General features: G+C 41.8%; 1 protein-coding gene across 1 annotated transcript in view; it reads left to right on the forward strand.

Annotated features, from left to right (window-relative positions):
* LOC150077505 (uncharacterized) overlaps positions 1–25,116 on the forward strand; it is a 340,997-nt gene extending 315,881 nt beyond the window's left edge. Inside the window, exons 6-7 of the mRNA XM_090386345.1 lie at positions 8,200–8,371; positions 24,943–25,116. Of these exons, the coding sequence (XP_090242471.1) occupies positions 8,200–8,371; positions 24,943–25,073 (303 nt within the window). The 3' untranslated portion in view covers positions 25,074–25,116. The remainder of the gene's footprint in view (positions 1–8,199; positions 8,372–24,942) is intronic.
* Positions 25,117–25,396: the final 280 nt, after the last annotated feature.

Genomic DNA, 25,396 nt, shown 5'->3' on the forward strand with positions numbered 1-25,396 from the left:
TTCTTGATACAAAAGTGTTTAGAGTCTATTGCAGGGTCACCAAAAATGGTGAAGCGACTACAGTCCGGAGACCTCCTGATCGAAACAGCCACCTCAAAACATTCTGAGCGGCTGTTAAATGCAACATCATTTGGGAGGCTGACAGTATCAGTTACTCCCCACAGAACCTTAAATTCATCAAGAGGTGTGATCAGTGAGTGGGACCTAATTTCAGTCTCCGAAGAACTACTCCAAGAACTTAGTAGTCAAAAGGTAACAAGTGTAAAAAGAATCATGAGTAAAAAAGATGGGAATCTGACTCCAACTAGAACCATCATTTTAACATTCAGTACTCCAGACTTACCATCCTTAATCAAAGCTGGCTATTTGAATTGCCGTATTAGACCATATATTCCGAATCCTGTTCGTTGCTTCAAATGCCAGAAATATGGTCAATCATAGCAGGCATGTAGCGGTGGCTCCATCTGTCCCATATGCGGATCTAAAGAACATACTCAAGCTGATTGCTCAGCCGCAACCCCTGTGTGCCCAAACTGCAAGGGAAGTCACCCTGCCTTTTCCAAAACTTGCGATTTATGGATTACAGGGAAAAAAATTCAAAAATATAAAATAGAAAATAAAGTTACGGTTCCTGAGGCACGTAGGCAAGTTATGTTGAGCATGCCTAGCAGTCGATCCTACGCTGTTCGCACTGGAAACTATGTATCTACTGGTGTATCAAATTGATACAAACAGATGTATCAATTCCGCCTAATACCTCAATGATACTCGGATTTTAATGGATATAACACCCTGTGAGGTAGTGCTAACATCAATGGAAACGGACGAGTCATAGAGCGTATGCTAAATGACCAATGACCTTTCCCTTCTAAATACTGGAACAACCACCTTCTTCCGCATGACTACCAGTATTTTTTCTGCCATTGATCTCTCTATCTGCTCCCCTTCTCTACTCCATTCACTCACTTTGGAAGTGGTGTAGAACCCATACGGAAATTATCACTTACCTGTGATAACCTCGTTACGCAGTGGGAGACTGTGTCTTCCTTTCAGGTTACCACGGTGGAAGACTGATTAGGCTGACTGTACTCACTTCCAACAACAGGCAATTTTGACCTCAGTACCATCAGTCAGGAACCTATCAATAATGCAGTAACGTACATCACTGATATTATTGTCCAAGAAGTGGTGAAACCTGTGTTTAGTCTCTAGAGCAAAGTTTCCGGCATCCCCCCCCCCCCATACTTCTCCTTCAACCCATGCACGGTACTAAGTACTATAGGTTTTGATACCTTTCGTGTTTGGGGGTTTCATAAAAAAAAAAAAAAAAAAAAGCAGCTGCGAATGCTGTTCCAAAAACATCTGCTCGGTTTCCATCATTTCCCAAACCTTGGTGGAATTCACAATGCACAGCAGCAAAAAAGGCTTAAAACAAAGCATGGGGGATATTCCGCCAATATCCTACCACCACCAACCTTATAGTCTTTAAATGGGCAAGAGCCAAAGCACGCTACATCCACCGTCAGAGTCAAAAGGAATCATGGATCCGTTTAACTTTATAAATTACTCAGTCCACTAGTACTAAGTTTGTCTGGGATAAAATCCAGAAAATGAAGGGAAAGTATACATCCCATTCTTCTTCAATCCTAGATTATAATGGATGCACTATTGCAGATCCATCTGCAATAGCCAATTCTCTTGGGGAAACATTCTCTAACATCTCTGCAACATCTTCGTATTCCCCCGAGTTCCTGGTCCTGAAATGTAAAATCGAAAAACAGGCACTTAATTTTAAGTCTAAGAGCGTCTATCCCTAAAACGGGTCATTCACTATACAGGAACTGAAAAGAGCTCTCATTCTTTCCAAAGCAAGTGCTGTTGGACCAGATGGCATCCATGATGAAATTATTAAGCATCTTTCACCAAAATATATGGATTATCTGCTCCTTCAATATAACAGAATCTTTATTGAAGGGCAGTTTCCAGATTCCTGGCAGAAGTCAATCATTCTTGCATTTGCTAAGCCAGGAAAGGATCCAAAAGTCACTAATAATTATCGTCCTATTGCTTTGACTAGCTGTCTATGCAAAGTCCTGGAGAGAATAGTGGATTTTCTTTTACTATGGTATTTAGAATCTAATGACCATCTCTCCAACATTCAGTGCGGCTTCTGAAGGAACCGGTCACCTCTGGACCATCTTATTAGACTGGAAACATCTATCCACGATGCTTTCCTAAAACGTGAACATTTGGTGTCTGTATTCTTTGACATGTAGAAAGCGTATGACACAACTTGGAGATTTGGCATCTTAAAAGATTTGCATAGCCTTGGTCTTAGAAAGCATCTTCCCATTTTTATTAAAAACTTTTTAGCCAATCGATCTTTCCAAGTTCGTGTGGGATCCTCACTCTCTCACTCCTTCAGCCAAGAGGAGGGAGTACCACAAGAATCAGTATTAAGTGTCACGCTTTTCACCATCAATGTAAATTCCATCACAGAACAACTTCCTCCAGCTGTAAACAGTGCCCACTATGTTGATGACTTTAGCATATTTTTTCAGTCATGCAACATGAGGGTTATTGAAAGGCAACTGCAAAAAGCCATTGATCACCTTAATTCCTGGGCACATGCTAATGGCTTCATGTTCTCGCCGGAGAAGACCGTTTGCGTATACTTTTGTCATAAACGTAATCTTCATCCTGAACCTGAATTAAGGTTCGTACAAAATGCTATTCCAGTAGCAGTGGACACAAAATTCTTGGGACTCGTATTTGATAAAAAGCTGACCTTTCTAGATCACATCCATCAACTCTGCACAAAGTGCACAAGAGCCCTGAATATTCTGCACTGTCTTTCCTCTACATCTTGGGGTGCGGATCGATGCACCCTACTACGCATTTACCGTGCGCTTGTACGATCCAGACTAGATTACGGGTCCCTGGTATACAATTCGGCCAGAGACGGTGTACTTCGATGGCTGGATCCTGTCCATCATCAGTCTCTCTGTATCGCTATTGGAGCATATCGAACATCTCCTGTCCAGAGCATATACATCGAAGCAAACGAACCACTGTTATCGCTTCGACGTAAGCAGTTGTCTGTAAAGTACACTTTAAAACTGAAATCCCTGCCAGACCATCCTACGTGGTCATTCGTTTTTGAGCCACTGTGGGAAAATTTGTACAACACCCTTTAGACTGCCAATCGTCCTTTTGGTATTCGTCTCCAAGAGCTACTCATAGAACTTAATATCAAGGTAGACAAGGTTGCCCAAACACCGAAGCAACCCCTTCCAGCCTGGCATGCTCATGTCCCGGCATGTGACTTGTCCCTTAGAAATTGGGGAAAGTCGGACACTCTATCGTCGGTCTACCTGCAGCTTTATTCAGCACACCGAGCTGAACATTCTGACTTTGTGCCAGTTTACACAGATGATTCGAAGTCGGAATCATATGTGGGATCTGCTGCTGCCTTTACAGACACCACTACATCAGAGCAGATTCCCTCTGAATGCAGCATATTTACTGCAGAGCTTCACGCTATAGAGTTAGCCTTGGATCACATTAGTGAATGCCAATACCAACGGTTCATTTTATATTCTGACTCTCTCAGTGTGTTACAGGCTTTAATATCCGTGAGGTACAAACCTCATCCGGTTCTGTCTAGCATTCAGCAGAAGATTCACTTTCTCCGAGAACGTGAATATGATATCCGCTTCTGCTTGATTCCCAGCCACATTGGGATTAGGGGAAATGATTTGGCTGACACCGCAGCCAAATCAGCAATCCCTAATAATAATCGCTGCCAGTCAGTTCCCTATACAGACTACAGGCAAACAATACAGCAGAAGATACACTCCGAATGGCAGGATTTGTGGAATAGACAGACTGGGAATAAACTATATCGTATAAAGCCTCTAATTGAACCGGATCAGTCTAGTCTGCACAAGGATCGTAAGGAGGAAGTTGTTCTTGCCCTGGACCCGCATAAGACATAGTCATTTGACACATTCGTTTTTGCTGAGGGCTGATGACCCTCCTATGTGTGAGTCCTGTGGTACAATTTTAACTTTTAGACACATTTTAATTGATTGTCCAGATTTTAGCAATATCCGTTTTACCGCTTTTAATCATCTGGCTGAGCCGTATACACTCAGTCAGATTTTATCTGACAATGACAATGTGTCTGCTATTTTTAGTTATTTTAAATCAATAAAGGTTTTTACTTGTATTTAATATTTACATGTTATTGTTATTTCTTTATTGATTTATTTTTTCTACATTTTATACCTTTGTTATTTTATATACTGACAGGGTGACCTAAGTAATTAGGTCAGTGAAAATTTAAATTTTTTACATATCACCCGAGTTTGGCGCATTATGGCCTTAGTTGCTAATGCGCCAATAAAAACTAAACAAACAAACAATCAAACAGCTGCTGTCTTTACAGACACCACTACATCGGAGCAGATTCTCTCTGAATGCAGCATATTTACTGCAGAGCTGCAGTGCAGCCAAATCAGCAATTCCCAATAATAATCGCTGCCTGTCAGTCTCCTATACAGACTACAGGCAAATAATACACCAAAAGATGCACTCCCAATGGCCTGATTCATGGAATAGACAGACTACAAATAAATTATATCGTATAAAGCCTGTAATTGAACCGTGACAGTCTATTCTGCGCAGGAATCGTAAGGAGGAAGTTGTTCTTGCCCGGACCCGCATAGGACATAGTCATTTGACACATTCGTGTTTGCTGAGGGCTAATGATCGTCCTATGTGCGAGTCCTGTGGCACAATTTTATCAAACGGACGCATTTTAATTGACTGTCCAGTTTTTAGCAATATACGTCTTACCGCTTTTAATCATCTGACTGAGCCGTATACACTCGGTGAGATTTTATCCGACAATGACCATGTGTCTGCTGTTTTTATCTTTTTGAAATCAGTAAACCTTTTTACTGATATTTAAAAAATTGTTACTTGTTAATTGATATTTGTGTTTTGCAGTTTATACTTGTTTTTATAACTTGACTTAGTGACCCAATTCATTAGGCCACTGTATGTTTTAATTTTTTATGACCAGGTTTTGGCACATTATAGCCTTAGTTGCTCATGTGCCAGTAAAACCCAACCAAACAACCAGCCTTCTTAAATAACATAGGAATATGCCATAAAATATAACAGATATTACAATATAGGTACTATTTCCTTTTAACCATTAGAAAGATACAATATGGCCCTAGCAGCCTATGTGTTGTTAAATTTCATAACAACAACAACCACCACCTCACCCATCTTTATCTACTTACAGGAGACGATCCTCTGAAGTGTTCACACTGCAACTCTTTTCTTACAATCAAACACATGCTCATTGATTGTACTCTATACACTGATCCCCAAAAAGCCTCATTCAGTATTCTACAATATCTTCAAGAACCTTTTGCACTTCTTTATAGGCAATGATGCATATCTTTTTCTGCTTCCTAAAAGGAATACAGCTATATGATCGCCTCTGACATTGTTCTGTAATCACTATATCTGAACTCCATACTTGATAGGTGCAATGTAGCCCTAGTAGCCCTTGCGCCATAAATAACGATACCAATCGCCAGAAGATGATAGTGAAAAAATCCTTTGTTGATAGAAAAAAAATATGAGGTTGTGAAACATTTTGAGCAAAATAAAAGGCTAATGTGGTATTGCATGTGCTACATGCCTAAATGAGGCAATGCTGAGAATTAGAAAGAATGCAGAGAAAATAATCACAATTTTCATAGCAGGAACAACTCAAAATGTAAAAAAATCCATTAGATCAAGAAACAAATAATTGGAAGAGATGGAACTGCTATCATCTCTTTGGATAGAAGATCAAAAAAAGAACAAGTTTGCATATGAGAGAAGTAGAAGCATTAGCAATATTTTATTATGTAATTGATAGTCATAATAAAATACATAAGTAGTTTATTACGATTATTTATTGTGTTTGGTAATGTTTTCGTTACAAATGTGTGTTGGGTGGTCGGCACCTAACATCGTATTTGATAAAAAGTTGACCTTTCTGGACCACATCCGCCAACTCCGCACAAAGTGCACATGCGGGCTTAATATTCTCCGTTCGCTCTCCTCTACATCTTGGGGAGCAGACCGATGCACCCTTCTTCGGCTTTACCGTGCACTTGTGCGATCCAAACTTGATTATGGGTCCCAGGTATATTCCTCAGCCAGAGACAGTGTCCTTCGATGGCTGGACCCAGTCCATCATCAGGCCCTACGTATTGCTACTGGAGTGGCGTCTCCGTAGCCAGGTGGGAAGGAGCAGCAGTGCGTACCACACGCTTCTTGATTAGACCGTGGTTCGAGCCCGTCACCACCAAATATGGAGGATGCGGAAAGGTCAAGGAATGACCACCGCATATTCCGGAGCAATATGGCCTTAGTTGCTAATGCTCCTAAAAACCAAACAACAACAGCTACTGGAGCATATCGCACGTCTCCTGTCCAGAGCTTATACGTAGAAGCAAACGAACCATTGTTATTGCTTCGACGTAAGCAATTGTCTCTAAACTACGCTCTAAAACTGAAATCCCTGCCAGACCATCCTACGTGGCCATTCGTTTTTGAGCCACGATGGGAAAATTTATACGATACTCGTAAGACTGCTAATCGTCCTTTTGGTATTCGTCTCCAAAAGCTACTCAAAGAACTTAATATCAAGGTAGACAAGGTTGCCCAAACATCAAAGCAACCCTTTCCACCCTGGCATGCTGGTGTCCCGGCATGTGACTTGTCGCTTAGAAACTGGGGAAAGTCGGACACTCCATCATGTGTCTACCTGCAGCTTCATTCAGCACACCGAACTGAATATTCCGACTTCGCGCCAGTCTACACAGACGGTTCGAAGTCAGAATCATATGCGGGATCTGCTGCTGTCTTTACTGACAGCACTATATCAAAGCAGATTCCCTCTGAATGCAGCATATTTACTGCAGAGCTGCACGCTGTAGAGTTAGCCTTGGATCACATTAGTAAATGCCAATACCAACGGTTCATTTTATATTCTGACTCTCTTAGCATGTTACAGGCTTTAATATCTGTGAGATATAATCCTCATCCAGTTCTGTCTAGTATTCAGCAGAAGATTCACTTCCTCCGTGGAAGTGAATATGATATCTGCTTCTGCTGGATTCCCAGCCACATTGGGATTAGGGGAAACAATTTGGCTGACGCCGCAGCCAAATCAGCAATACCCAATAATAATCGGTGCCTGTCAGTCCCCTATACAGACTACAGGCAAATAATACACGAGAAAATACATTCCCAATGGCAGGATTCGTGGAATAGACAGACTGCGAATAAATTATATCAAATAAAGCCTGTAATTGAACCGTGGCAGTCTAGTCTGCGCAGGAATCGTAAGGAGGAAGTTGTTCTTGCCCGGACCCGCATAGGACACAGTCATTTAACTCATTCGTTTCTGCTGAGGGCTGATGACCCTCCTATGTGTGAATCCTGTGGCACAATTTTAACAATAAGACACATTTTAGTTGAATGTCCAGATTTTAGCAATATCCGTTTTACCGCTTTTAATCATCTGACTGAGCCGTATACACTCAGTCAAATTTTATCTGACAATGACCATGTGTCTGCTATTTTTAGCTTTTTTAAATCAGTAAACCATTTTACCCATATTTAAAAAATCAAGTCTTTTAATGTTTCTTGTTTACTGATATTTGCCTTTTACCGTTTATACTTGTTTTTATACTTTGACTTGGTGACCTAATTCGTTAGGCCACTAAAAATTTTATTTTTTAATGACTAGGTTTTGGCGCATTATAGCCTTAGTCGCTAATGCGCCAATAAAACCCCACAACAAACAAACAAACAAACACCTAACTCTATTTTTCCTATTTTTGCACTGCACTAGGGTTTCTAGGTACACAATTATCGTGCTATTCTAGGACTGACTGTATATATGTACCTATTCCATTAAGATAAAACTCGCGGAGGTGGGACTGTCTGCTTTTTCAGTTGGCTCACCGTTATTGGATTGATTAACATCGTTTTCATATGACTGGTATTGAATATGTTACAAATGCTGTATTTGTACAACATACTTTTAATCAATGAAGTGCGATGTTTTCATAATTTTGTTTTTAGTTTTATAGCACAAACAAGTTTTATTTCCATTTGCAGTCAGATATTCTCTTCAAGGAGATAGCAAATCGTAGGATTCCAACACTTTTCGTTTACAGTGAGGATGATAAGATGGTAGAAAAGAAGCTCACTTTTGATGTACTTTCCCTCTTACAAGGCAGTAAAAATGATATTTGGTGTTATGATGGCAGTGGAATTCTGATAAAGAAAGGTTAGTCATATTTTATTTTCCTGTTAAAAAGATTTGTTTTAACATTCTTAATGGCCTGGAGTGCCAAGCGATAGATACAGCTCAAGCAATATTTTGTGCGATACATAGTGCTCTTTCTCAGTGGATTAGTTATATTTATTTTTTAATGTCTTTATTCTTCCTGTTTTTCGTAAGAGATTCTTTACTGAAAAGCTTTGAAGTAGAAATCTACAAAGGAAATACACCTGTCTTTCCTTGTATGTATATATATATATATATATATAATTCATACTAACCTAACAACTTTCTAAAACACTTGTCACTGATGGCAACACTCCTGCCTCCACATGGAGGGGCCGATAACCTGGGAGAGGAAAATCACTCTCCCAGGGCTAAAAGGAGCAAAGATGGACATAAATAAACATGTCATGATCCAGATCTCTCAAACAAAGACGACTTAAATGCATGTAATGCAAAACGGCAGAAAAAAGAAGGAACCCCGCTCCTCTTTTTCTGATACTGCATTCTTTAACTGATAATCGTTTGAGTAAGCTCTCTCCATTCTTAATACAGAAATGTCTTGAAAATGTGGCGGTCCTCCAAAAATTGTTTGTAGATTAAAATCTGGAGACCTTCTAGTAGAGTTGAGCGAGAAAAAGCACTCGGAAAGCTGTTAAAAACATCGACTTTTCATGGAATTCCCACAAATGTTACCCTCCATGCCACCCTAAACTCCTCTAAAACAGAGTGGAATCTCCTTAATGTATCCGAGGAAGAGGTAGTTCAGGAATTATGTGATCAAAATGTCATAAATGCCAAAAGGATAGTCATTAAGAAAGATGGGGTTCTTACTCCTATCCTAACAGTCATTCTGACATTTAAAACACCAATTCTACCAACAACTGTTAAAGCTGGATATTTAAAGTGCAAAATTCGACCTCACATTCCAAACCCAGTCCGGTGTTTTAAATGCCATAAATTTGGACACTCACAAGCAGTCTCCAGAGATTTACATCTCTGGAGACCACTTGTACCTCCTGTGGTTCAAAAGAGCATGTTCACACAGACTGCACCACTGAAATAGAATGCTGCCCAAACTGTAAGGGAAATCATTCAGCATTTTCAAAGGAGTACATCCAGTAGCAGCACTCCTTTGAAAAGAATATACAAAAGTACAAAGTAGAATACAAGGTGCCATACCAAGAAGCAAAAAGACATTTTTCAATTTCTGATAAATTGCCATTATATTCTTCAGTTGTAAAACAGCAACGATCCATAACAGTTCAAACATATTTTCAGTTTCACCAAGTATCTCAATTTCTCATTGGGCAAAGTCGGTCCTCTCTAAACTAAAAGGCCACGGGTGCCAAGCGTTCCGTGGCCAAGCGATTCTAGTGCGTTTTCCAAAGCGTTTTTCTACAGAGAACATTTGAGCGAACAGTTTCTATTTTAGTTTGAAAAACCGTTTTCTTGATTTCTATTGCATAGTAGCTCTCTCGCACTACAAGAAGTAGGCAGAAGCCCAGAAAGGGAAACCACCTTTCTGTTTTTTTTTTCTATTAGTACTAACTTACTAACTCAGCCGCTTGGTCACCTCGTGGCACTGCTCCTGCCTCCCCGTGGCGGGGCCGGAAACCTGGGCGGTAAAGATAAACCCCCAGGGCCAAAAGGAGCTATCATGGATTCAAACAATTTTCCACCCTTAGAGCCTTCAAGCTCAAGACAAGAATCCTGTCTTGATAATATTAATCAACCAAAAAGGCTTCGAACTGAAGCACAGCGTCCAGACATCCCTAATTTTCTTGTGATACACTCTCTGTCCACGCAGCCCGTGGGCAAGTTATCACCATTTATGATTCAAAGACATCTAGAATCTATTGCAGGATCACCAAAAATGGTGAAGCGACTACAATCAGGAGATCTCCTGGTTGAAACAGCCACATCCAAACATTCTGAGTGGCTATTAAAAACAACTACATTTGGTGGATTACCAGTGTCTGTCACTCCTCACAATACCTTAAATTCATCTAAAGGAGTCATCACAGAATGGGACTTAATTACAGTGTCTGAGGAGGAATTAGTCCAAGAACTTAGCCATCAAAAGGTAATCGCTGCTAAAAGAATTATGACAAAAAAAGATGGAAATCTCATTCCAACTCGTTCCATCATTTTAACTTTTAGTACTCCTGATTTGCCTTCCTCAGTAAAAGCTGGATATTTAAATTGTCGAATTCGTCCATACATCCCAAATCCTCTTCGCTGTTTCAAATGCCAAAAATATGGCCATTCACAGCAGGCATGCAGAGGTGACGCCATCTGTCCTATTTGTGGAGCAAAAGATCATACACAGGCAGATTGTCCAGCCGCAATTCCCATTTGCCCCAACTGCAAAGGCAATCACCCCGCCTTTTCTAAATCATGTGAGATGTGGAAAACAGGTAGGACAATCCAAAAATACAAAGTAGAACATAAAGTCACATATCCTGAGGCACGCAGACAAATAATGTTGACCATGCCAAGTCCATCATATGCCTCTCGAACTCGCAGTTTTCATACAACTGCAATTCAAACAGATGTCTCAATACCGCCCAACGTCTCGCTAGCTAATTGGGTTAAAACAACCTTATCAACCACTGGAAAAGAAAATTCTAAAACAAAAACCAGCCATGCCACCAACACCCCAATTAGTATCCCAACTGATACTGTGACAGTCTCAAATGATGCAGAAAGATTCAAACCCAATAAAGACTCTAAGGAAACTGATCCACCAACCAACACTATGGAAGTGGATATACACCAAAATGATGAAGACCCTATTCTAGAACTCCATGCCAATGACACTATGGATACTGGACGTCCATTATTCCCAAAAAAAGACCGAAAAAAATGCCCTGCACATAAAAAACAGTCAGATGAATCATCTTCAGCCAAACCAAAATAATGCCTAACATCATACAGTGGAATTGTAGAGGACTAAGCAGCCATTCGGATGACATAAGAGATTTAATCTCTCAGTTTAACCCCATAGGTATATGCCTACAGGAAACATTCTTGTCACCCCAAGTTTTGCCGAAATTCTCAAATTTTATGATATATAGACGAGACAGAAGCCCAGAGTCTCCTGCCCGTGGAGGAGTAGCCATTCTTGTAAATACTAACATACCGTCCAGACCGATCCAATTAAGAACCAGCCTAGAAGCTGTGGCAGCTCGGATTGCAGTTGGTATTTCAGTTACCATTGTTTCGATTTACATTCCACCATCTCTATCACTGGCCCAATCAGAACTTGACAACCTCATCGCACAACTTCCAACTCCAATTTGTCTTTTCGGTGACTTTAATGGCCACCATCCATTGTGGGGATCTGCTACAATGGACAGAAGAGGCAAGTTGATCGAGGAATTTATATATAATAATGACCTAAATTTATTAAACTCTGGATCTCCTACCTACATCCACCTACCTACAGGATCTACTTCTCAAATTGACTTGTCAGTTTGCTCACCTTCCATCTTTCCAATCATGACATGGTCTGTATTAACTGATCCTTTTAGCAGTGACCACTTTCCGATCATTTGCTCCTTACAAACAGGAGTAACACCAAATCCTGATAAACGATCCTCTTGGAAGTTTAAAAAGGCGAACTGGGATGGCTATTCTGCTCAAATACTTCTAGACAGATCTTACGTTAAAAAAGAACCTATTGATGATGTAAATACTTACATCACCAATCAGATTCTGACTGCAGCAAATACTTACATTCCAAAATCCAAGACATATCACAATCACCGAAATCACTGGTGGAATGCAGATTGCTTCACTGCCAAACAGGAAAAAAACCGAGCTTGGAATAATTTCCGTAAGAATCCCACCACTAATAACCTCATTGCTTATAAAAGGTTTAAAGCAAAAGCAAGGCAGATTAGACGGAAAGCGAAACGAGACTCGTGGATCGCTTTTGCCTCAACAATCACAAAAGACACTGACACACGCCTCATTTGGAAAAAAATACAGGCACTAAATGGGAAATTCGCTCGTATGCCCTCTCCAATACTTCATTGGAAAGGGAAAGACCTATCTACAGCTGAAGAAGTTGCTAATGCACTTGCTGAATCATTTGCTACAATCTCTGCTTCTGCCTCCTATGGGTCCACATTTCAGAACATCAAAACTAGTGCAGAACGATATAAAATCAACTTTTTCACGAACCGTTCTTTCCCGTACAACCAACCCTTTACATTCATAGAACTTCAAGAATCGTTAAACAGATCTTCAAACAGTGCTGCAGGCCCAGATGGAGTTCATTATGTTATGCTGAAGCATTTAATTCAAGAAGATTTGAGTACCATGTTAATCTTTTATAATCGGATATTCTCCGAAAATGCCTATCCTTCTTCCTGGCGTCATTCTTTCATTATTGCTTTACCAAAACCAGGAAAAGATCATTCCTGTGTTGAAAATTATAGGCCAATATCTCTTACGAGCTGCCTGGGTAAAGTTTTCGAAAGAATGGTTCACACTAGGCTTACTTACATCCTGGAGTCACAAAATCTCCTTCCAGATCATCAGTATGGCTTTCGGAAGAATAGATCAACGCTGGACGTGCTTATCAAAGCCGAATCTCATATCCGCAATGCCTTTGTCATGAAACAACATCTTGTCATGGTCAACTTAGATCTTGAAAAGGCATTTGACACTACATGGCGTCATGGGATTATTATGGACCTTTACCACTTGGGGCTTAGGGGCCATTTGCCGAAAATAATTCAAAATTTTCTGCAATTGCGTTCTTTTCAGGTCCGATATAAAAATGTACTCTCTGCATCTCACATTCAGGAAGAAGGAGTCCCTCAGGGATCGATACTTAGTCCAACACTATTTTCAATCCGAGTTAGCAGCATAACACGAGACATCCCAAAAACTGTTGAAACTTACATGTACGCAGATGACCTTACAATTTCTTGTCGATCTCAAAGTATGAACACCATCGAACGGCAGCTCCAACTTGCTATTACCAAAATACAATCGTGGACTTCACGGAATGGCTACAAACTATCAGAAAAGAAATGCACTCTCACCCACTTTTGCAAGAAACGAACTCTCCATCCCGATCCGGAATTACAAATAAACAATATTCCAATCCCGCTTGTAAGTACCGTTAAATTCCTTGGAGTGATATTAGATAGCAAGCTGAATTTTCAAGCTCACATCTCTCATTTAAGAAATACATGTCTAAAGCATCTGAATATACTGCGATCAGTCTCGGCTATGTCATGGGGCGCTGATCGGTATACACTATTGCACCTTTATAGAACTTTAATCCGGTCACGGCTAGATTATTGTTGTCCGGTGTATGACTCTGCCAGGAGCACTACTTTACAACGTCTAAATATTGTCCAGCACAGTGCTCTCAGGACTGCGTTGGGCGCTTTTAAGACTTCTCCAATCCAGAGTCTCTATATCGAAGCACACGATCCTCCATTACATCTTCGTAGGAAATCATTATTGCTCCACTATGCTGCTAAGATCCAGAGTCTTCCATCTCACCCCAGTTGGGAGTATCTTTATAATACTCGGTGGGATTTGATATATGACAGCAAGCCAAATGAAAACAGACCTGCTTCACTAAGGATTAAAGAGCTTTCTCAGAGTTGGAATATCAATTTAAGCGATATTTTTCAGAACACAACTGCTCCTGTTCCACCTTGGTCATATGTTTCTTCCTCCCACGATACACATTTTTTGGAGTGGGGAAAGAATACTGTACCTTCCTTTAATATCAGGCAGTTGCACTTAGCTCACACTACTCTGAACTCCCATGCCTGTAAAGTCTATACTGACGGATCCAAAACAGCTACTGCGGTTGGTGCAGCTGCAGTTTTTCCTTCTCTAACGGTTACAGCTTCACTACCATTAGTCTGCAGCGTCTTCACAGCCGAATTATATGCCATCAAATTAGCACTCAGTAAAATTATTGAACTTTCCATCTCACCTGTCATAATTTACACTGACTCGCTCAGTGCTGTTTCTGCCATAAGGAAGAATTTTTCATCTTCTCATCCTACCTTGAAACACATTCATTCTCAGCTATTTTCCTGCAGTGTGTCTAATCAATCAATCAGTTTTTGCTGGATCCCTGGCCATTCTGGTATTCCAGGAAATGAAAGTGCGGATCTTGCAGCTAAAAATCCTCATCCAGCTGGCCCAGAACATCTTCAGGTTCCTTACACTGATTATAAGCCTGTTATTCGCAAAGCAAGTTACGACAATTGGTCACAGATCTGGAAAAGTAACACCAACAATAAACTTTACCAGATAAAGCAAGAACCAAAGCTGTGGCTCTCAGGCTTTCGACAAAACAGACGAGAGGAAGTAGTACTGGCAAGACTCAGAATTGGACACACTCATCATACTCATCTGTTCCTGCTACTGGGAGAAGATCCACCCCAGTGTTCATCCTGTGACAGTCAACTTACTGTTAGGCATTTCCTCTTCGATTGTCCCCTATATTCAACCATACGGTCAAACACTTTTCAGTCAGTCTCTAGGTTGAACCTCTCACATGATTTAACTCATATCCTGGGAAATGAAGCAAACATAAATGAACTTGTAATATTTTTAAAACGTATTGGACTATATAGGAGTATTTAATTTAACACCAACAGTGCTATATTTCGACTAAATAAACTATGAACAGACACAATTTGGCCTCAGTAGCCCTTGTGTCGTTAAGCTAAATAACAATAACAATAATCTAAACTAAAAGCACACCCTTACCCAACAGCAATCAACTGATTTGGTAAATACACCATTGACAATACTGCCAGATAAAAACGTACAGCAGCCTTTTAAACAAACAAGCTCTGAAAGAGATAATCAGAAATCAAGTACTGATACCATGGATATGACCTAGATAGACTTCAGGAATGGTCAGAAAAATGGCAGCTGTGCTTTAATCCAACAAAGTGTAAGGTATTACACCTGGGAAACAGTAATCCCAAAAAAACTTATTCACTTGGTGGAGTTCAACTGAACCCAGTACTGGAGGAACCGGACTTGGGTGTTACGATACGGTCAGACATGAAATTCTCTGAGCATTGTAAACAGGTTGCAAGGAAGGCCCATGGTGTCCTATCGATGATCTATCAAACTTTTGCAAGTAGAGATAGGGACGTGATAATCCCATTATATAAGGCTTATGTTAGACCACACTTGGAATACTGTGTTCAAGTATGGAGACCGCACCTAAAGAAAGACATCGAGCTTCTTGAAAGGGTGCAAAGAAGGGTAACTCGCCTGGTGAGATCGGCAAAAGGGCGTCCTTATGAAGAAAGACTTCGAATATGTGGGTTGCAGAGTTTGGAAACTAGACACCTTAGTGGAGATTTGATTGAGGTGTTTAAGGCTCTGAGAGGCATCAGTAAAATGAATGAGGACAAAATTTTCAAGATTATAAATGATGCTAGAACTAGGTGACATAAATTCAAGTTACGGGGTGAAATGTTTAGATTGGACTGCAGGAAGTTTTATTTTAGCCAGCGAGTTATAAATTACTGGAATAAATTGCCTTCATGGGTGGTAGAGGCTGACAGTTTGGGGAAATTCAAAGGTCATCTGGATAGTACTTTCGGGTAAGGGAAGCGCATAGGATGATAGGTTTAATTTCCTTTTTATTTATTTTTTTTTTATTTATTAATTATTATTATTTAGTTATTTATTTTATTTTTTTTTTTTGTTTTGTTTTTATCATTGTTTTGTTCGGATTTTTTTTTTTTTTGGCTGGTGCAGCATAAGCCATAGGCTTTCTTGCACCATGCGGCCGTTACTAATACTAATACTAATACTAATATAGAAATTCACACCAAGATGAACCTCCTCTTGAAATTCATGCAGAAGAAGAGGACGAGCGCCTCCGTAGCCAGGTGGGAAGGAGCAGCAGTGCGTAGCACACGCACCTTCCCACCTGGCTACGGAGGCGGGAAGGAGCAGCAGTGCGTAGCACACGCTTCTTGATCAGACCGGGGTTCGAGCCCGTCACCACCAAATACGGAGGATGAGGAAAGGTCAGGGAATGACCACCGCATTTCCCGGAGCAATATGGCCTTAGTTGCTAATGCTCCTACAAACAAAAACAAACAAACAGAAGAAGAGGAAATGGACATCACCAGGCCAACTTTCCCAGCCCTCAATGTGGGCACCTGTACGTGGTGAGGAGACCTCCCAGTGACGCTGTTGGACTTCCAGACTAGCATCACTGAGATCCAACGCCCACAGCCTAGGTTCCAGGCTAACATCAATGGAATCTGTCATGTTTGCCGTGTGCTGTAACCCGTGGAAATTCGTAAAGGGGGATCCTGGTGGTTGAGGGGCCCAGCTTCAATACACCACTTTGGCCCCTACTTCGACAAGACGGGTGGCCCTGGAAGGCCCGGCTAGAATCAATCGGCTAGTAGGTTCGTCTGCGAGGGTAAACTGTGTCAATGCCATGCCCCTACCCTCATGGTCTGAGCGACAGGATTCAGGCTGGTGGGGGTGCAGGTATGGTGTCTGGGTAGCCCTGGCGTTCCACTCCTGAGCGCATTTATTGCATGCTGGATAGTGGGCATCCCTTTGGGCTCGGTGGTGCGTGGGGAGCCCGGGCACTGAACCATTTCAAAAATTCATGAATCTTGATAAACTTACTTCTTCAGGGGCCCCAACCCGGACCCTATATGAAAATATAGATGAAGACACAGATAGAATTATTGCTACAAGGAGGTAGCGAAACGAAATATCATCAGGGCCTGTTCCGAGGTTTTTAATTATACATTCTACCAGCGAAAAACCGATTGGCAAAATGTCATCCTTCTTTATACAGAAAGGGTTAGATGTGTTAGCAGGTTCACCCAAATCAGTTGAGGCTCTGTTCTGGTGACCTCTTAATTAAAACGGACAGGCATTCTGAGCAGCTACTCCGAGCAACATCAATCGGAGGAGTACCCATAACGGTGACAGCACATAGAACACTCAATTCATCGAGAGGTGTCATCTCAGAGTGGGACCTTCTCAACGTTACCGAGGAGGAAATCTGCTCAGAACTGAAACCACAGGGAGTTATTGCCGTAAAGAGAATTAATGCGCGTGCAGATGGGAAACTTCCTGACTTTTAACTCACCTGATTCTCCTGATGAGATTAAAGCTGGCTACATCAACTGTCCAGTACGTCCATACGTTACAAACCCTTTACGGTGTTTTAAATGTCAGTAATATGGACATTCTCAAATTGCCTGCCGTGGAGTCCTTGCATGTGCTCGATGTGGTGCAAATGACCACGAAACAACAGCATGTTCAGCCACAAAACCCACCCGCATTAACTGCGAGGGAGAACATCCAGCCTACTCACGAGCATGCCAGAGGTGGAAAGAAGAAAAGAAATCCAACGGCTGAAGCAGAGCTGAACATATCATACCAGGAGGCAAGGAAAGCGGTGAAACCTCTAAATATCACCAAACCTACCTAAGCCCAGGAGGTAGCAGTGAGATGTTCCATCGGAACTCAGACAGACATGACCATTCCTCCACCCCTCAACGTGGGCACCTGTACGTGGTGAGGGGACCTCCCAGTGACGCTGCTGGACTTCCAGACTAGCATCACTGGGATCCAACGCCCACAGCCTAGGTTCCGGGCTTACATCAATGGAATCCGGCGTGTTTGCCGTGCGCTGCGACCCGTGGAAATTCGGAAAGGGGGATCCTGGTGGTTGAGGGGCCCAGCTTCAATACACCACTTTGGCCCCTGCTTCGAAAAGACGGGTGGACCTGGAAGGCCCGGCTAGGATCAATCGTCTAGTAGGTTCGCCTGCGAGGGTCAACCGTGTCAATGCCACGCCCCTAACCTCATGGTCCGAGGGACAGGATTCAGGCTGGCGGCGGTGCGGGTATAGTGTCTGGGTAGCCCTGGCGTCCCTTTGGGCTCCGTGGTGGGTGGGGAGCCCGGGCACTGAAAAATTTAAAAATCTCTATGAATCCTGATAAACATATTCCTTCAGGGGCCCCAACCCGGTCCCTATCTGAAAACATAGACGGAGAGGCAGATAATATTATTGCGACAAAGAGGCAGCGAACTGAAACATCATCATCAGGGCCTGTCCCAAGATTTCTCATTATGCATTCCACCAATGAAAAACCGATTGGCAAAATGTCGCCCTTTTTTTATTCAAAAAGGGTTAGACGGGTTAGTAGGTTCTCCCAAATCAGTTAACAGGCTCCGTTCTGGAGACCTCTTAATTGAAACTAAAAATGACAGGCAATCGGAACATCTACTCCGAGTAACATCAATCGGAGGTATCCCTATAACAGTGACACCACACAGAACACTCAATTCATCGAGAGGTGTCATTTCGGAGTGGGACCTTCTCGACGTAACCGAGGAGGAAATCTGCTCCGAATTAAAACCACAGGGAGTCATTGCTGTCAAGAGAATCACTGCGCGAAGGGATGGAAAAATTGTTAAAACCAGGAGCGTTATCCTGACTTTTAACTCTCCTAAACCTCCTGACGAGATTAAAGCTGGATACATCAACTGTTCAGTGCGTCCGTACGTTCCAAATCCTTTACGGTGTTTTAAATGCCAGAAGTACGGACATTCTCAAATGGCCTGCCGCGGAGTCCTTGCATGCGCTCGATGCGGTGCAAAGGACCACGAAACAACAGCATGTTCAGCCGCAAAACCCACCTGTATTAACTGTGAGGGCGAACATCCGGCCTACTCACGAGCATGCCAGAGGTGGAAAGAAGAAAAAGAAATTCAACGGCCGAAGGCAGAGCTAAATATTTCATACCAGGAGGCAAGGAAATCGGTCAAACCCCTTAATATCAACAGACCTACCTACGCCCAGAAGGTAGCAGGGAGATGTTCCGTCGGAACTCAGACGGACATAACCATTCCTCCAAAGGAGTCTTTCACTCCCATCGCGCGGTATCTTTTAACTTCGCAAAAACCTACACAGAAGGACCAATCAGCTGCCACTCCTATATCGGTACCTCCTAATGCTCCACAATTAACAAAGGTAATTACGACAGAAAAGAATAAGAAAGGGGAAGTCCCCCCTATAACCCAAGAAAAGATGGATGTCGAGCAAAAGGAGGTACCGGAAGAATCAGTCTTGGAACTCTTTGCGGAGGAAGAAATGGACACGGGACAGCGTCCATTCTTCCCCAAAAAAGATAAATCCAAGACTGATAAAAGTAAGCCCTCAGCACCTCGGAAGCCGCCTGATGGACCCACCAAACCAAAATAATTGCTAAATTCCTACAATGGAATTGTCGTGGATTCCGGCAAAATATTGATGACATCAAGGCCCTCCTGCAAAAGCACGAGCCAGTTTGCTTTTGCTTGCAGGAGACATATCTAAAGGCAAATGATGATCCCACCATGCACAACATCACATTTTTTCGAAAGGATAGAATTGCGGATGGCCCGGTACATGGGGGAGTGGCTATCCTTGTGGGTAACCAGACCCCAGTGCAGCCTTTGCTAATTACAACCAGCATAGAGGCTGTTGCAATTCGCCTTTCAGTGGGATTTCTATTAACTGTGTGCTCCATTTATTTGCCACCTGGGACTGACATCCCCCAGGCAGACCTTGATGATCTCCTTACGCAGCTGCCTCCCCCTTTCTTACTTCTTGGGGATTTTAATCGACATAACACCCTGTGGGGTAGTGCTAACATCAACGGAAGGGGACGAGTCATTGAGCGTATGCTGAATGACAATGACCTCTCCCTTCTAAATACTGGAACAAACACCTTCTTCCACATGACTACCCGTACCTTTTCTGCCATTGATCTCTCTATCTGCTCCCCTTCTCTACTCCCTTCACTCACTTGGGAAGTGGAGGAGAATCCATACGGAAGCGATTACTTCCCTGTGATAACCTTGTTACACAGTGGGAGACCATGTCTTCCTTTTAGGTTACCACGGTGGAAGATTGATCAGGCTAACTGGACTGCCTTCCAACATCAGGCAAATTTTGATCTTAGTACAGTCAGTCAAGAGCCTATCAATGATGCAGTTAAGTACATCACAGAAAATGTTGTCCAAGCAGCTGCTAATGCTGTCCCAAAAACATCTGCCCGGTTTCCACCATTTCCTAAACCTTGGTGGAATTCACAATGCACAGCAGCAAAAAAGGCTCAAAACAAAGCGTGGGGGATATTTCGCCGATATCCTACCACGAACAACCTTATAGCCTTCAAACGTGCACGAGCCAAAGCACGCTACACCCGTCGTCAGAGTCAAAAGGAATCATGGATCCGTTTTACATCATCTGTTAACCAGTCTACCAACTCTAAGGTAGTCTGGGATAAAATCCGGAAAATGAAGGGAAAATATACATCCCACCCTTCTGCAATCCTAGATTATAATGGATGCGCTATTGCAGATCCAACTGCAATAGCCAATGCTCTTCGGGAAACATTCTCTAACATCTCTGCAACATCTTCGTATTCCCCAGAGTTCCTGGTCCTTAAAGATAAACTGGAAAAGCAAGCACTTAATTTTAAGACCAAGGGCCTCTATCCCTACAACGGGGCATTCACTATAGAGGAACTAAAAAGAGCCCTCACTCTTTCCAAAGCAAGTGCTGTTGGACCAGATGGCATCCATTATGAAATGGTTAAACATCTTTCACCAAAATCTATGGATTGTGTGCTCCTTCTGTATAACAGAATCTTTACTGAGGGGCGGTTTCCGGATTCCTGGCGAAAGGCAATCGTTCTTGCCTTTCCTAAGCCAGGAAAGGATCCAAAAGTCACCACCAATTATCGTCCTATTGCTCTGACCAGCTGTCTGTGCAAAATCCTGGAGAGAATGGTTAATTCTCGTTTAATATGGTATCTTGAATCAAATGACCTTCTCTCCAACATCCAGTGCGGCTTCCGAAGGAACCGGTCCACCTTGGACCATCTTATTAGATTGGAAGCATTCATCCGGGATGCTTTCCTAAAACGTGAACACTTGGTGTCGGTGTTCTTTGACATGGAGAAAGCGTATGACACAACTTGGAGATTTGGCATATTAAAAGATCTGCATAGCCTAGGCCTTAGGGGGCAACTCCCCATTTTTATTAAAAACTTTTTAGCCAATCGATCTTTCCAAGTTCGTGTGGGATCCTCACTCTCTCGTTCCTTCACTCAAGAGGAGGGAGTACCACAAGGATCAGTATTAAGTGTCACGCTTTTTGCCATCAAAATAAATTCCATCACAGAACAACCTCCAACTGTAAACAGTGCCCTCTATGTTGATGACTTTAGCATTTTTTGTCAGTCATGCAACATGAGGGTTATTGAAAGACAACTGCAGAAAGCCATTGATCGCCTTAATTCCTGGGCACTTGCTAATGGCTTCAGGTTCTCGCCGGAGAAGACTGTTTGCGTACACTTTTGTCGCAAGCGTAATCTTCATCCTGAACCTGAATTAAGGCTCGGACGAAAAGTTATTCCAGTAGTGTCAGACACAAAATTCTTGGGACTTGTGTTTGATAAAAAGTTGACCTTTCTCGAACATATTCGTCAACTTCGTACAAAATGCACGAGGGGACTCAATATTCTCCGCGCTCTCTCCCCAACGCGTTGGGGAGCAGATCGATGCACCCTACTACGGCTTTACCGTGCACTTGTACGACCCAAATTAGACTACGGGTCCCAGGTATACTCCTCAGCTAGAGATAGTGTCCTCCGATGGCTGGACCCTGTCCACCATCAGGCTATCCGTATCGGTACTGGAGCATTCCGAACATCTCCTGTCCAGTGCTTATACGTCGAAGCAAACGAACCACCGTTATCCCTTCGACGTAAGCAGTTGTCTTTAAACTATGCTTTAAAGTTGAAATCCCTGCCAGACCATCCTACGTGGGCATCCGTTTTTGAGCCACGTTGGGAAAACTTGTACAATACCCGTCAGACTGCCAACCGACCTTTTGGTATTCGTGTCCAAGAGCTACTAAGAGAGTTTAACATCATGGTAGACAAGGTTGCACAAACACCAAAAGAGACTCTTCCACCCTGGCATGCTCATACTCCATCGTGCAACATCTCCCTTAAGAAATGGGTAAAATCTGAAACCTCGTCATCTGTCTACCAGAAGCTGTACTCTGCACACCAAGCTGAGTACTCAGACTTCCTGCCCGTTTACACAGACGGCTCGAAGTCTGAATCGTGCGTAGGATCTGCTGCTGTGTTTCCGGACACTATAATATCTCAGCAGATTCCTCCTGAATCCAGCATATACACTGCAGAGCTGTATGCTATAGAGCTAGCCTTGGATCACATTCGAACTTGTCAATATCAAAGGTCAATAATATATTCCGACTCATTGAGTGTATTACAGGCTTTATTATCTCCGAGACACAATTCTCATCCAGTTCTCTGTCGAGTTCAGCAGAAGATACATTCTCTTCATGAATACAAGTTTGATATCCGCTTCTGCTGGATTCCTAGCCACATTGGGATAAAGGGAAATGATTTGGCTGACGCTGCAGCCAAATCAGCAACACCCACTCATAATCATTGCCTGTCAGTCCCCTATACAGACTACAGGCAAATAATACGCAACAAGATATATTCCCAATGGCAAGAACTATGGCACAGACAGAGAACAAATAAATTATATCAAATAAAGCCTGTAATAGAAACATGGCAGTCTAGTCTGCGCAGGAATCGGAGCGAGGAAGTTGTTCTTGCCCGACTCCGCATAGGACACAGTCATTTGACACATTCTTTTCTGCTGAGGGCGGATGACCCTCCTATGTGCGAGTCTTGCGACACCGTTTTATCTCTAAAGCATATTTTAATAGATTGCGTTCATTATACCCATGTTCGCAATATACATTTTACCGCTTTTACTCATCTGACTGAGCCTTATACACTCAGTCAGATTTTATCAGACAACGACCACGTGTCGGCAGTTTTTAAATTTTTAAAAGCAATTAATATATACTCACGTATATAAATAACAATTTGACGAGGTAACCTTTTTAAAGGTTACCAGAATTTATCTTTATTGTTATTTTAATCGTTTCTTGGCGCAGTATGACCATAGTTGTTTTTGCGCCAATAAACTCAAAATCCAAATCCATTCCTCCAAAAGAGTCATTCACTCCCATTGCACGCTACCTCTTAAGCCCACAAAAACCTGTACAGAAAGACCAATCAGCTGCCACTCATAAATCGATACCTCCTAATGCTCCACTAGTAACAAAAGCAACTTCCAAAGAAAAGACTAAGAAAGTTGAAGTATACCCTATTACCAAAGAAAACATGGATGTCGTGGAGAAGGAGGTACAAGAAGATTCAGTCTTGGAGCTCTTTGCCGAGGTGGAAATGGACACTGGACAGCGTCCGTACATCCCCAGGAAAGGTAAAGCCAAGATTGACAAAAGTAAGCCCTCAACACCTCGGAAGCCGCCTGATGGACCCACCATGCCAAAATAATGATTAAATTCCTACAGTCGAACTGTTGTGGATACCGGCGAAACAATGATGACATCAAGGCCCTCTTGCAAAAGCATGAGCCGGTTTGCTTTTGCATACAAGAGAAGGCAAATGAAAACTCTTCCCTTCGTAACACTACTATCATCCGAAAGGACAGAACCAGGAATGGACCTGCTCATGGGTGTGTTGCTATTCTTCTAAGCAACTACCCCATTTCAAAGTATTCCGCTCTCCACCAATGTAGAAGCGGTAGCGGTTTGCCTAATGGTGGAGCTTTTATTAACACTCTGTTCGGTTTATTTGCCACCTGGGGCTGTTATCTCCCAGAAGGACCTTGATGATCTCATTGTGCAAAATATACTAAGTTACACATTAAGATTATTACTGTATTTAATACCACTTTTATACCATGGGATATTTTAATGGACATAACATCCTGTGGGGTAGTGCCGAAGTTAATGGAAGGGGATGTGTCATAGAGCATATGCTCATTGATAATGATCTTTCCCTTCTAAATGTGGGAACTAACACCTTTTTCCACATGCATACCCGTACGTTCTCTGCTATTGACCTCTCTATATGCTCCCCCTTCTTCCTTCACTCACCTGGGAGGTAGAGGAGAACCTTTATGGAAGTGGTCACTTCCCCGTGATAACCAGAATATATATGCGTAAGGAGGTAAAACTAGTCTCACCTATGGTTCTTATCCTTACATTTAATCAGTGATTTTTTGTAAAAAAATAGGTGCTGGCACTCATTCTTTGCTATCAGAAAAAAGCTAGAAGGAAAGCTATAGAAGGAATCCGCTAGAAGGAAAGGGATGAATCAGATTGGACCACTTAACATTAGCTTTCTTCCAAATGTTAAAGAACCCCTGTCACTCTATCACATCATGGTAACATTGCTAATCTGCTAGAATTTTTCCACTTTATTAAACAGATAAAATTATGTAACCATTTTTTACTGATGTCATAACAGTCACTATGCATGTGTAACATTCATCACATTGATTAGTGCAATATGGCCTAAGTTGCCCTTGCACCAAAAGACAACATCATTATTTTGTTTAATAATAATTAACCTTAATACATCTTATAAAATTAAATGTTTGTATATTTTCAGGCAAAGAAAATGACTGGTTGAAAATTGTGTCTTTTGAAGCTGGATCTCATTATTCATTTCGTAAACATCCAGAAGCGAGTAGTGAACTCATTATAGAACTGTTGAGAAAAGCCCAATGTGGAAGATACTGAAAGGAGATGGACTTTCCTTGTAACATGATGCAATACATATGAAAAAAAATGAAATGAAAATTAAAAAAAATTTCATTAAGGAAATCTCAAAGGATATTTTTGATATCTTGTAAAGTGTTTTTTTTCTGAAAAAGCATCCTGTAATAAAGAGAAAAAGTAAAGAATAATATTAATGCTGGTGCATAATACTTGTATTATTAATTTATTGTAATATACTAAGTTACACATTAAGATTATTACTGTATTTAATACCACTTTTATACCATGTGAAATTAATAATATAGCTAACATTTCTGGTATCTTACCAATAGCCATCGCCAGGC

Source organism: Mastigoproctus giganteus, chromosome 12, assembly GCF_048544385.1.
Source record: "Mastigoproctus giganteus isolate SK-2022 chromosome 12, ASM4854438v1, whole genome shotgun sequence".
Classification (NCBI taxonomy): Eukaryota; Metazoa; Arthropoda; class Arachnida; order Uropygi; family Thelyphonidae; genus Mastigoproctus; species Mastigoproctus giganteus.